The sequence below is a fragment of the Elephas maximus genome, chromosome 2 (genome assembly GCF_024166365.1).
Source record: "Elephas maximus indicus isolate mEleMax1 chromosome 2, mEleMax1 primary haplotype, whole genome shotgun sequence".
NCBI lineage: Eukaryota > Metazoa > Chordata > Mammalia > Proboscidea > Elephantidae > Elephas > Elephas maximus.
Window position 1 is genome coordinate 132205085 of NC_064820.1, and position 14487 is coordinate 132219571.

The window sequence follows — 14487 nt, forward strand, 5'->3', positions numbered from 1 at the left end:
AGTTCCTGGGTGGCACAAATGGTAAAGTGTTCGACTACTAGCTAAAAGGGTGGCAATTTAAACCCACCCAGAGGTGCTTCAGACAACAACAATATGTTCGGTGCTATCAAGTTGGTTCTGATTCATAGCAACCCTATGTACAAAGAACAAAACACTCCCCAGTCCTGCACTATCCTCACAATTGTTGCGATGTTCGAGCTCATTGTTGCAGCCACCGTGTCAGTCTATCTCACTGAGGGTCATCCATCTTTGTTTTTCACTGACTTTCTACTTTACCAAGCATGATGCCCTTCTCCAGGGACTGGTCCCTCCTGATAACATGGCTAAAGTATGGAAGATGAAGTCTCACCATCCTTCCTTCTAAGGAGCATTCTTCCAAGACGGATTTGTTTGTTCTTCTGGAAATCCACGGTATATTCTACTTTTTCTTCTCCAAAACCATAAGTCAAAGGCATCAACTCAACAACCACATACTACATTTTTTATGTTATGATTATGTAAGTTACACATTGAACACTAATGACAGAAGAGCAGATTAATGGTGGAGTGACATCAAAGACATCGTACATGAAGAAAGCTAAAGGTGGTTAAAAAGACAGGAAAGAAAGAAAAGACCAAAATGGATGTCAGAAGACTCTGAAACTTGCTCTTGAAGAAGAGTAGCTCTTGAATGTAGAGTAGTAAAGTGAACAGAAGAAATGATGAAGTAAAAGCGTTGAACAGAAGATTTCAAAGGGCAACTCAAGGAGACAAGGTAAAATATAATGAAATGTGCAAAGACCTGGAGGTAGAAAACCAAAAGGGAAGAACACACTCAGCATTTCTCAAGCTTAAAGAATTGAAGGAAAAATTCAAGCCTTGAGTTGCACTATTGAAGGATTCTATGGGGAAAATATTAAATGATGTAGGAAGCATTAAAAGATGGGAGGAACACACAGAGTCACTGTACCAAAGAGAATTGGTGGATGTTCAACCATTTCAGCAGGCAGCATAGGAACCGATGGTACTGAATGAAAAAGTCCAAGCTGCACTGAAGGCACTGGAGAAAAACAAGGCTTCAGGAATTGACAAAATACCAGTTGAGATATTTCAACAAATGGATGCAGTGCTGGAGGTGCTCACTCATCTATGCCAAGAAATTCGGAAGACAGCTACTTGGCCAACAGACTGGAAGAGATCCATGTCTGTGCCCATTCCAAAGAAAGGTGATCCAACAGAATGTGGAAATTATTGAACAATATCATCAATATCATACACAAGTAAAACTTTGCTGAAGGTCATTCAAAAGTGGTTGCAGCAGTACATGGACAGGAGCTGCCAAAAATTCAAGCAGGATTCTGAAGAGGACATGGAACAAGGGATATCACTGCTAGTGTCAGATATATCTTGGCTGAAAGCAGAGAATACAGGAAAGATGTTTACCTGTATTTTATTGACTATGCAAAGACATTCGTGTGGATCACAACAAATTATGGATAGCGTTGCAAAGAATGGGAATTCCAGAACACTGAATTGCGCTCATGAAGAATCTGGACATAGACCAAGAGACCATCATTAGAACAGAATACGTGGATACTGCGAGGTTTAAGATCAGGAAAAGTGTCTTAAGGTTGTATCTTTTTGTCATACTTATTCAGTCGGTATGCTGAGCAAATAATCTGAGAAGCTAGACTATATGAAGAAGGACATTGCATCAGGATTGGGGAAAGAGTTACTTACAACCTGCAGACAGATGACACAACCTTGCTTGCTGAAAGCAAAGAGGACTTGATGCATCTACTGATGAAGATCAAAGACTATGGCCTTCAGTATGGATTGAACTTCCATATAAAGAAAACAGAAGTCCTCACAACTGGACCAATAAGCAACATTATGACAAATGGAGAAAGTATTGAGATTGTCAAGGATTTCATTTTACTGGAATTCACAATCAGTGCCCATGAAAGGAGCAGTCAAAAGGTCAAACAATGTGCTTTCCACACTATCCAGAGAAGGGTCCATATGGCGTTGTCCTGGGTTTCCATCGTAGCTTAAAAGGGAAACTTTCACAATATCCAGAGGCCTTGATGTCCTGCAGATGAAGGAGGAGGATGTCCTCAAATTCTCTGCAGCAGGAACCCACTTAGGTGGTGTCAAACTTGACTTCCAAATGGAACAGTACATCTATAAAAGGGAAAGTGATGACATCTTCATCACAACACTGAAGAGGACCTGGGAGAAGCTTCTGTTGGCAGCTTGGATGGCCATTGTTGCCACTGAAAAGCTGGCTGATGTCTGTGTCATATCCTCCAGGAATACAGGCCAGCAGACTGTGCTGAAGTTTGCTGCTGCCACTGGAGCCACTCCTATTGCTGCATGCTTCACCCCTGGAACCTTCAGTCACGAAATCCAAGCAGCCTTCCAGAAGCTGTGCCTTTTAGCGGTCACTTATCCCAAAGCTGACCACCAGCCTCACACAGAGCTCTCTTGCATGAACCTGCCCACCATTGTTGTGCGTAACACAGATTCTCCTCTCCACTCTGTGGGCATTGCCATCCTATGCAACAAGGGACCTCACTCGGTGGGTCTGATGTGGTATATGCTGGCCCTGGAGTTTCTGCACATGCATGGCACCATCTCCCAGGAGCATCTGTGGGAGGTCATACCTCACCTCTACTTTTACAGAGATCCAGAAGAGATCAAAAAGGAAGAGCAGGCCACTACTCAAAATGACATGACCAAGGAAGAATTTCAGGATGAATGGACTTCTCCTGCTCCTGGATTTACTGCTGCTCAGCCTGAGGTCACAGACAGCAATTCCCTACAGAAGACTAGAGTTCTCAGCCTGCACCTGCAGACTGGTCTGCAGCCCCCACTGCCCAGGCACTTAGTAGGTAAGGACAACCACTAAATCGTCTTAAACTGTGCTTCCACAGTTTCTTAGAAAACACAAATAAGGTCAACAGAAAAATAAACATCAGTTTCTTGAAAAAGAGATCAAAGAGTGTATTGCATTGGGCAAATTTGCTGCAAAAGACCTCTTTAAAGTGTTAAAAATCAAAGATGTCACTTTGACAACTAAGGTGTGCCTGACTCAAGTCATGGTATTTTCAACTGCCTCATATGCATGTGAAAACTGAACAATGAATAAAGAAGACCAAAGAAGAATTGACGAATTGACACCTTTGAATTATGGTGTTGGTGAAGAATATTAAACATACCACGGACAGCCAGAAGAATGAACAAATCTGTCTTGGGAGAAGTACAGCCAGAACGGGCCTTGGAAGTGAGAATGGCAGACTTTGTACCATGCACTTTGGATATTTTATGAGGATGGACCAATCCCCAGAGAAAGGCATCGTGTTTAGTAAAGTAGAGGGTCAGCAAGAAAGAGGAAGATCCTCGATGAGATGGATTGACACAGTTGCTACAGCAATGGGCTCAAGTATAAAGATGATTGTGATGCTCATGCAGGACTGGGAAGTGTTTCATTCCGTTGTACATAGAGTTGCTCTGAGTTGGAGCCGCCTCCAAGGCAGCTAACAACAGCAACATTCATTATGCTTTGAGTCATGTAATAGGTAACGTAATTCTGTGCCATTTAAATTTTGCCAAGGGTATTTTTTCAAGCACTGGAGACCATTAACCCATACCCCACTGCTATCGAGTTGAGTCTGACCAAGAGTGCCCCTGTGTGGGACAGAGTAGAGCTGCACCATAGGGTTTCCAAGGAGCAGCTGGTGGAGACGAACTGCTGAACATTTTTGTTAGCAGCCAAGCTCTTAGCCACTGTGCCACCAGGGCTCCTTGAAGACCATTAGCTACCCCTTTAATTAATTCTAGCTTCCTTCACTTTTTCTGAATTTTCAATTGCTATGATAATTTGTATTCCATCGTATTTTTTTAATAACTTTATTTTCATTTGCAGTAATATGTCATTCAAGGATACATTTGACAGTACTTAAGAAACATTAGTAATAATAGCTCAACCACATACATAAGGATGTATCTTTCTTGTGCATTAGAAATTTCAGAGCTAGAATAGCTTGCCAGTGTTGCCTTCCAGGGTACAGCCTCCTTCTGTTTTCCTGTTCTGCCATCTTGATTGTGTAGCAACTCTTATACCACTAGATAGTGCGTCTCCTTTCCTGGAAGAAAAAGAAAGGGAAAAGCTTCCACTTGAGTCTCATTGACTAGAATTATGTCACTTGGCCAATTGTGGCTACCAGGGAGGCTAGAAAATTGAGTTTTCATAACATTTTAGTAGCAAAATGCCTATGGTGACTTCCATATCCTTCTCTAGTAGCTTATTTTTCTCACAGGGTAAATGGATGATGAACTATTTATGTTTTCACATCCCTAAACATTTCTGAATTTTGCCCTTCTTTTTGAATGCAACTCTTTCTGGATATAGACTTCCACTCAGTACTTACATTCCATTGCTTCATTGTGTTCAAGTATCTTATAAAGAGAAGTCTGATTCTGGTCTTATTCTCATTTCTTTGTGTCTAACCTGTTGTGGCTGTTACTTTTCTCATCTAGAGTTTTATGATCCTCTGAGTGTTTCTGTTACACCATATTATATCTAGTTTTGAGTCTTTTTAAAATTGATTCATCTTGGCATTCATTGGTCTTTTTAATCTAAGTACTTTCGTTGCTAACGACTTTATTGAGATATAATTTACGTACCATAAAATTCACATTTTTAAAGTATACAATTCAATTGTTTTTTAGTATAATTTTATAATATTTTCCCTCATCTTTTGTACCCATTAGTAGTCACTCCCCATTCCTCACCCTCCTGCAAACTCTCAATTTCCAAAAATTATAATAGTTTCTTTTTCTTTTCACATTGTGTATATTTTACAGATTTAATTTCTTCTATTAATTGTCTTCTTAACTGGGAATTCCTCTTTTAATTTGATGTCTCCTTTCATGGAGCTTTTTCAGTCTTTTTTTTCAAAAGTTACTTTTTTTTTTGCTTTTTGCTTACATTTCGGAACTCTTGAATTATTCCCTATGGATGCAGCTTCTGAGGACAAGACCCTGCCTCTACTCATTTTGGTGGAAATATATAATATTATTTGGTTGTGTGTGTCATTGTTTTCTTCTTGGTTTGAGTCTTCTGGCCTGTCCTAGAGGTTCAGTAACTTCCTGGAGAAATGCTCAGAGTGTCAAAGTTTCCTGGCTTTAATATTTAGTCATTTGGTAATTAATATTCCAGTCCACTCCATAGCTCAAGTAGAATGGAGAAGAGGGAGAACAATCCAGTGGGTTTTCATATGGATTCTCCATTAGATACCCAGTATTTGCCTCAGTGGCTATTCCTGTTCATTTTATCTATCACCTGTGATCTTCCAATTGCTTCCCCTGTTGCAGCAAACTTCTGCATTGAAGTATCAATCTGATTATATCTGTGTTCTCTTTTTTGAGAATTTCTAAGCATTTCTGGTTCATTTACCTGTATTTTTTCTCATTGTCAACTCCTTTATATCTTAATTCCCTTAAAATACTTTTTATTAAAGGTTTTAGTTGACAAGTATGTAAATAGGAGGTAAGTCCATTGAGCTTACCATTTGATACAAAGTTTCCTCATAAACATTATTAAACATATAAGAACTTAACAGTTTCCTAATAGGAAACTATTATACATGTATCTATGGACTTGTCTAAGGATTGTGTTTTTCTATGTGTATAAATTCCTGTATCCCACTATGTTGTTTTTGTGGTTAGTTGCCATTGAGTTGATTCTCACTCAACAACCTCATTGTGTTGAGTAGAACTGTTCCTTCGGGTTTTCAAGGCTGTGACCTTTCAGAAGCAGACCACCAGGCCTGAGGTTCTTCTGTATGGGTTCAAACTGCCAACCTTTTGTCTTGTAGTCAAGCACTTAACACTTTGTACCACCCAGGAACTCCTGTATCCTACTATAGAAATAAGTATTATCTGTGTGATTAAACATGTATTTACGAATTTGTGTGTAGATGTGTGTATGTATGTGTGTGTGTGAGAGAGAGAGAAGATAGAATATATACCTTGATTGTCATGCTTAAACTATCATCTATGGCTATAGTCTTCCAAAAAAACTCTAAATTATATTTAAGAATTAAAAGGGAGAAGAAAAAAAAAAAAAAAACACTGAAAGGAAAATAGGAGCAAAAAAGGAGTATTCCCAAGACACACACCCCACTTCAGTGTAAAAGACAAGAAGTAAGCTAATGGAAAAAAAAAAAAAAAAGAGTGGATGTTCCTGGCACGCAACCTTTTCAAACACTGTCCAGGTTAAAAGTGGGTGTCTATTTGGGTATTGCAATGTAGATGATTCCCTTGCTGTATCTATGTGACCGTATGTCTATGCTTGTACTTTGTGTCATGTGCTTTCAATCTGAGGTGTAAATTTTTAAAAACCTGTGCTGTATTTTTTAGAACTATCTTCATCTTCAAATTTCTAGACCTCTTTCGAAGGAAAGATGACCCTATCCAAGATAGTTACTTAGTTTTTGTATGATTGAATAGCATATTTATATTTTAGAAAGGTAATATTTAAGTGTATTTAAAATATCTTAAAAATATTGAGGGAGAAAAGAATTTCCCTTGTTAAGACATCTTTGACAGAAGGCCAAGTTACAAACAAAAACTGCTAGAAGGCTCATACAAGAGAGATTATTCCCGTGTAAATAATATAGTGATTGAAGAGGAAAATATAAGATAGAGTAAAATGATAGTAAGTATGGTTGCCCCAAGAATCTTTTCATTGGTTAGATATTATCATCAGACTTCATAAAATTTTAATTGATCACTGTCTGGCCCATTTTCTCTTTTATTCCCATGAATGGAAGGGCACATAAGAAAAACTAAAGAGAGTTTCGGAAGTAAGTCATATAATTCATAAAAAATACAAGTATCGAGAAAGCCAGTTTATCTCCTAGAGACAAATAATTAGAACGTTCAGCAATAACTGTGAGTTACACTGATAAAATTCTTTAGACATGTGGCCTACCTTTTAAGTAGAAGACTGTGAGAGTTTAGTCTTTGGTTCTGTTCTACAGGCTCCAAGTGGTCAGAACATACTACGTATCTGTGGTTTAATAAAAATGAGGACACATCCAAGACTTGTGGCATCTGGACACTAAAACTTAAAAGACAGAAATTTGAAAAGTTCAATTCAAAGCAAAATATTTAGAAATAGACTTAACAAGTAACATTTAACATAAAGCTTATATAGGTCTTTATGTTTATTTTGCTTTTGCTCTTTATTTTAGTCTACCTTATAGCTATTGATTGTGATTAATTGAAATTTATACCATTTATGTTTAATAAGTGCATATGTACCAGGCAGACACTGTGATAAATGCAGAAAACAGACATGTTTGTTACATTCATGGGTTGTTATGAGTTGGAACTGACTCAGCAGCAATGGGTTTGTTTTTTTTTCAAAGGAAGAAAGAAAATCAATTAAAAAATAGAGCTAGAAATGACACAATAAGGACAGCACAGGGAACTGCAGGAATAGATGGCAAGGGTAACTTACTGAGTCTGTGACTAGGCTGAGGTTCAGGAAGTGTTTCTTAGAGCAAATGGTTAGTAAAAAGTGAATGAAAAAAAGGAGTTGGCTAGATAGAAACAAATGTTGGGAGAGGTAGAAAGAGAAGGAGCATAGATTTTCTCATTAAAAATAATAGAAAGCGTAAAACCTGTAAGAGAGAGCATTATATAATCAAAAGGTTGAATGAAGTTAATTATTGATGGACCAAAGGCAGGAACAAGCAATAGCAAAAGTCGAAGCTACTTAAGGGACTAGGTCACCAAGGGTGACATAGCCATCCTAAGGGATATGGAGAACCACTGAATGGTTTAATTAGGGAATTGTTATTACTAGATTTGTGTTTCAGAAAGACAATGCTTTCTTCTGTGTAGAGGATGTGCTGGCAGAAGCAAGACTGTAGGAAATAAGAGCAGTTGACAAGCTGATGGAATTCAAGTAAGATCTGATAGTGGCTCAGACTGGGATAGTGGCAGTATGTTTGGAGATAGCTGAACAGATTCAGGATACAAATAGATGGTAAAAATCTAGAGGATTCATGTCATGGATTGAACCGTGTCCCCCAAAAGATGTGTATCAATTTAGGTAGGCCATGATTCCCAGTATTGTGTGATTGTCCACCATTTCATCATCTGATATGATTTCCTATGTGTTGGAAATCCTATCTCTATGATGTTGATGAGATGGGATTAGCAGCAGTTATGTTAATGAAGCAGAACTCTAGCTACAAGATTGGATTGTGTCTTGAGACAATCGCTTTTTGAGATATAAAAGAGAAAAGCTAGCAGAGAGACAAGGGAGCCTCATACAACAGCGAAACAAGAGCCAAGAGAATAGTGAGTCTTTCGTACCCGGGGTCCCTGCATTGAGAAGTTCCTTGATTGGGGAAGATTGATGACAAGGATCTCCCCCCAGAGCCGACAGAGAGAGAAAGCCTTCCCCTGGAGCTGGCGCTTTGAATTTGGACTTCTAGCCTACTAGACTGTAAGAGAATAAACTTCTGTTTGCTAAAGCCATCCACTTGTGGTATTTCTGTTATAGCAGCACTAGATAACTAAGATAATTCAGTAATTAATTATATGTGGGATAGCTGAACAAAGAAAAAATGGTCAGTGACAACACCTAGGTTCCTGACTAAGGCAATCAAGAGGATAGTGGTGCCATTCACTAAGTTTAGATCTATTAAGTACCATCAGACCAAGTATATAATTCACTGTTACAATAAATTGGCATATTGTCTCCAGTCCAATTGGGAAGGACACTGAGGCTTAGAGGGTTTGGATGACTTGCATGACATCCCAGTGGGAGTGATAAACTGTGCTCATTCCTAACTATCTTATGTCCAGGTATTTGGTAGGTAAGACATTTCTACTCTTCATTATTTGGATCTCAAGTCATCCTAACCACTTCATTTATGCATTTAATGTCTTATACATATCCATTGCGTTTATAATAGATAAACACGGAGAATTTAACGGTTAGAAGACACAGCCCCTGCACTTAAGGAGATTGCAGTCTAGATTTCTGATTTCCAGTAGGTAGTGAATAAGAAGAAATAAACTGTCTGATTAGGACTTGCCTTATAAGTCCATACCTACTTAGTGGCAAATAAAAAAAAAAATACTGAGTTCTAATTCATTGACTAAGAAGCAGTTTTAAATTTCATAGTCTTGACTTTTTCCATTTTATTGGGGAAAAAAAGGGAAAAATTGATATTGTGGCTCAGTCTGCTGCCTTTGAATATCCATTCTCCCTGACTGGAAGAACCTTATATATTAGTTAGACACATTGCCATGCCATTTTCAACCTACATATTTTAGACCATCTTGTAGCTAAATATGGCCATGTGACTAAGTTCTGTCTAATGAGAAACAATGAAAGTTGTTCCGTGGGATTTCTAAAATAACTCTTTGAAGAAAAGAGGTGTGTATTTCTTTACCCTTTCCTCTATCCTGCTCCCTTAGTCACAGATGTAGCAGCTGGGGTTTGAGACGTCATTTAGAACTATGCAGACAAGGGTCACACTCCAGAAGTGAGACAGCAGTGAGCTGGAAGCCACGAAGATGCACAATAATGTCATGGAGCTCCCATAGAAATCTGAGATCAGAACCCTCAAAACTTCTACGTGAGAGAGAAATTTCTATCTCGTTTAAGTCACAGAATTTCCTTTTTAGTAGCCAAAACTTTTCCTGACTAATATACCTCAAACCAGCAAACCAGGGAATCTGCAATTATTTTTCCAGGGTTCTTTTTGAATCAATTAGCAACAATTTATTTTCCCCTCAGTAACAGTGTAAAGTTAATTCTGTACAGAATGAAATTAAAAAAAAAAAGCACAGTCAGGTTTTCCCAAATTGTGGTATATTTTAACTTACCAAATGGGATAATGAAACATAGAAATGTATCTACATCTTAGGTACCAAAGACATATTGTGAATGATGTTTTCTACTTCACCATGTATCTTTGGAGAAAAGTGAGTACAAAAATTGATTTATGATTAACATCATAAATCCCTTATCAATTGCGACCATATGTGTATGGCATAAGAATTAACTTTGCACTGTTACTGAGGGGAAAATAAATTGTTGATAAGATAGGTAATCACTCAGTACTCAGGATATCCAACAGGTTAATTGATCTGCAGCTTTATCTTCTTCGTTCTTATAAGAATAATTGTCCAGAAATGACAAACGTTGCCAACCATTTTTTTTCCTAGACAATATAATTGTGAAATAGCCAATTAGACTTGGAACAGTCAGATCAATATTTTGATAGCTCTTTAAGATGAAGTATTCTTTTGATAGTGGCCAAAATTAAGGTCTACATTAAGAGGAAGATTTTCAATAAGTGATTTAGCACAGTGTAATTCATAATATGTCTATAACACTGCCAGAACAGTAGTGGAATTTACTAACAAATGCTGCCACATTTTTACTTCTGCTTTAATGACTTGCTTTACATTAATATAAATGAGGTAAAATTAACACCAGCTCATTTAATTTGGTGGAATATTTTTCAACTCCTTTCAAGTGATGCATTTGGTGTCAATGATAATATGAGACCATTTATTATTTTTAATCTAAAAAGAAATACTTTTGTGTATATATTTAAATTTCTAATTTCTAATTAATTTCTCCCATTTTCTCAGATGCAAGCAAAACATCTTGAACTATTTTAAAATTCAGTTCTTTAGTAAAACTTTTGTCTGTACAGTAAAAAAAAAAAAAAGAAATCCTGAGAAAAATGTTATTTTCTAGGAAAACTACCCTGGAAGTGAAAAGTATATTCACCCCATTTTCAGTGTGACTAAGAGTGAATAACTGTATTTATCTTTAAGCATTTCTGTTTGCTTTATGTTCAAGAAATACATTTTCTTCAAATTTTCCTTTCATGTAGTTACAGGGAAAGGAATATTTACTGTAAATGGAGCCTGTTACTAAATACTAGGAGTCATTCAAAAGAAATAAAACATCTTTATAAAATCTTAAGGAGGGCTGAGTGCAAAATATTTACAAATTAAAATTAAAAAAACTGAGAGCTATTTTAAAGCAATGTAATAAATACAAAAACAAATGCAGATTAGTAAGAGCTATAAGTATGTGTAAAGGTGGTTAGGAGTTCTGTAGAAGTTTTGCAATGATGAACACTGGCAGATGAAAAGCGTCCTGAGTATGTAAATCTGCATATTCTGATCCTGGTCTCAGCAGTATGCAAAATTGTCCTGGTAGGACAAAGGCCTCAGAGCAAATCACTCTTGTGCTTAATTTCAATATGCTACTAAATTACCAAAAAAAAAAAAAAGGGCATATATTGCATATCTTTTGAGAAGCTAGAATTGGCATGAAAGTATATGGTGGTATAATCTATTTTGATTGCACTTTACTCTTTGCATTTTTATAGCACCTAATGTCTAAATGTTCCACAAAAATTGCTCTTGACTCACAATTTTGGAAGGAAGAATGAAGGGAAAGTTGTCAGGACTAAAGGCTTGGCGGCATGTATTTGCAATGCTAGTTTTCTCTAGCATAAGGGCCTATTGAAGGTAGGTACAGTCCAGTGTGTTTGGGTTGAGGGTGTGTTTTATGTAACAAAGGGCTGAGAAGGCCTCCATCATTCTTAGGAGGGAAGAGAATGTGCGATATGGATAACCAGCAGGTTCCAAATGGCAGGTTTGCACTCTGTTCTTCCAGGCCATGAATTTGTCCTTTGGGGGTGTTTTTGCTCATTCCTTGTGCTGTGTGCAGAGGTGCATGCAGTGTGTCCTTCTTGCATTTACTACTATAGGAGAAGCAAAGGCAGCCTTACAAGAGAGGAGAAGAAAAGGACTGTTGATTACCTCTGTTTTTCATAGACTTGACACTGGAACTTGTTACTTTTGGCTGCAGCACTGAGGCTCTCATTCTATCCCTGGCCAGTCCATGCTGGGTTGCTGGCAATGAGAAGCATTGCTTTCACTAGTCCAGAAACAATATGAATGGTTCCAGCATTCTCACCTGTGTGTGACCCTAAGCTGGGTTGTAATATTTTTTTAACAGTTCCCTGTGAGATGTTAGAATCCATATTTTGAATTTTGTTTTGCTTCCCATAAATGGAAGAAAGGATTAGACCAGCCTTCAGACATGGAAATTTAGACTTAATTTCAAACTGAACCCCGTTCTATTTGAAAGTTATTACATTAGAGTTAATTCAGGAACTCCATGCTATATTTCAAAGCCATGGTAGCAAAATAACAAAAACAAAATACTTCTTTGTATAAAAGCTACCATGGATTAAAAAAAAAATGTACCTTTCTCACAAAAGGTTTAAGCTGCTTCCCCCTCTTGCTCTATCACCATTAAGAGGATATTTTTATACACGTGTGTCTTAGTTTCCTACGGCTGCTGTAACAAAATACCACAAATGAATGTTTTTAAAGGATGGGAATTTATTGCCGTACAGTTCTGGAGGCTAAATGTCCAAATCAGGGTTGATTGGACTGCCTTGTCGATTCCTCCTGAGGGTCTTTCTCCTAATTCCTGGTGACTGCCAGCAATCTGTGGTGTTTCTTTATTGCCTGTAGGTGCATCTTCACATGGGGTCTGTCTTCCTCTCTTTGTTTCTGTGTCTTTTTATAAAAATACCATTTAGAAGGGATTAGGTTGAGGATCTACCCTACCCTGCTATGGCCTCATTAGCATAACAAAAAGAAAACTCCTATTTCAAGCAGAGTCATATTTACAGGTTCAGGGGTTAGGGCTCCAAAACAACTTCTTGGGGAACACAATTAAGTCTATAACAACGTGGAAACTAAACTACCTTCTGACTGACAGGTGAGGTAACTCCTGGTCTCCTAAACACTGCTTAGACTCTGGGTCTTACATTTGTTTTTTCATCCTTTCTGGGACGTTGACCCTGGCTGATGCTCTGACACTTGTATTCTTATTTCAAGGAGTGAGATTAACAAAAGGAAACTATTGTAATATTGTAAATATTAGGATGATAAGGGTATTGACTGTAGTACTATGAGTAGAAATGAAGGAAGGATTTAAGATACTTCCCATAAAAAAGGGATTGACAAACCCTGATATTCCTTAGTGCAAAGAGAGGATGACTCAAACCTTTCCAGCATGGCTTTCTTAGAGCAATTTAACTAGTGGTAGTAAGAAAGTCAAAGTGGGAGCCAGCTGGGAAAGAAATAATGAGCTTTAAAAAACAAATGAAAAAACTTAAAAATTGTACCAGAATATCCAAGTCAGCATTTCTAGGAGGTAGTTAGGATTGAAGCTTATCAGAAATATAGAAAAAAACATGTGAGAAGTGGCTACCTTGGGACAGTGGTGGATGTCATGAGATTTCTTGAGGGGAGAAAGAGAGAGGGAGAAGAGCAGGAGGCTGGGATCTAACCCTTGGGGAATGAGCACATTGGTAGGTCAAGGAGAAGAACGGGAGAAGGCAGCAAAAGCATAGTGTGAGAGATCCGAAGAGACCAGAATGACTTCTTATCCTCTGAAAGAGAAGGACAAGCTTAAAGTCTAAGTGCGAAAACAGATATGTTTTTCTCCTGGTGTTTCCTTTAAGCATAAAATAAGATATATTCCCACGGGTGTTGTTGTTTCTGTTCAGAGTATAACTCGACATGATAGATAAAGTCAGGGTGAGGAAAGAAATTTGTTTGAGATAATATTTTCTGAGTTTCATCATATGCTACTGTGTGTATATATTGCGGCAGCCATAGAAATGTGCCCTTCAAGAGAAACTGCTGCGGGGAGCAGAGCTGACTGACAGCCCAAGCTGCTGCCCCCGGAGTTCCCCACTGTGTTTCCGTTGAGGCCAGGCTTCCACTTGCTCTTCCCAGTCAGTGATTCAGTACAGCAGAAAAGCAGTGGTGGGGGTGGGGGTTGGGTCTAATTTTGGGCCAATCCAGCTCAACACCAGGCAGCTTTTCCTCATTGTTGGCCTGGCGTAGATTTTCTCAGAACTGTCCTATTGGGTCGGTATGAGTCGGGATCAACTTAATATGGGTTGGTACTGCTGTTTGAGCTCTACCTATCCCTCCAACACTTTCTCTTCTCGCATGCATCAGGCCTGCTCTTTCTGACTACTCTCCCTTTATACTTCGCAGGCATTTCCCCAACACATCTCTTGGTATCTACTTCCCAGAAGACCCAAACTGACACATATATCAACCCAAGTTTAATAGTTGACCTGGGTAGCTCTGATAGTTTCTGTCACACAGAAAATATAGCTAAAACCCTAAAAAGTTTATTTGTAATTGGTTTATTCCCCCCGGCCCCCAAGAATTTAGGACTGAATTATAGTGTTTGGAGTCAGATGTCTGGGAAGGAACCAAGACTACACTGAATCCAATTGCACATGATCTTGACACTTACATTTAGCTAAAATTTTGGTCATTAATTTCATCTCATATACCATGTTCATTCAGAACAATGGATGGCCTGTATATTTTAGTTTACTTGTGTTCTTT

The 14487-nt window shown here is 38.1% G+C and overlaps 1 protein-coding gene across 1 annotated transcript; it reads left to right on the top strand.

Annotated features, from left to right (window-relative positions):
• Window positions 1-319: 319 nt before the first annotated feature.
• Window positions 320-2877, top strand: LOC126066854 (40S ribosomal protein SA-like). Its single transcript, XM_049868273.1, is given in 3 exon segments — window positions 320-328; window positions 2030-2789; window positions 2792-2877. Coding segments are annotated over 3 exon segments (855 nt in total).
• The last annotated feature ends 11610 nt before the right edge of the window (window positions 2878-14487 follow it).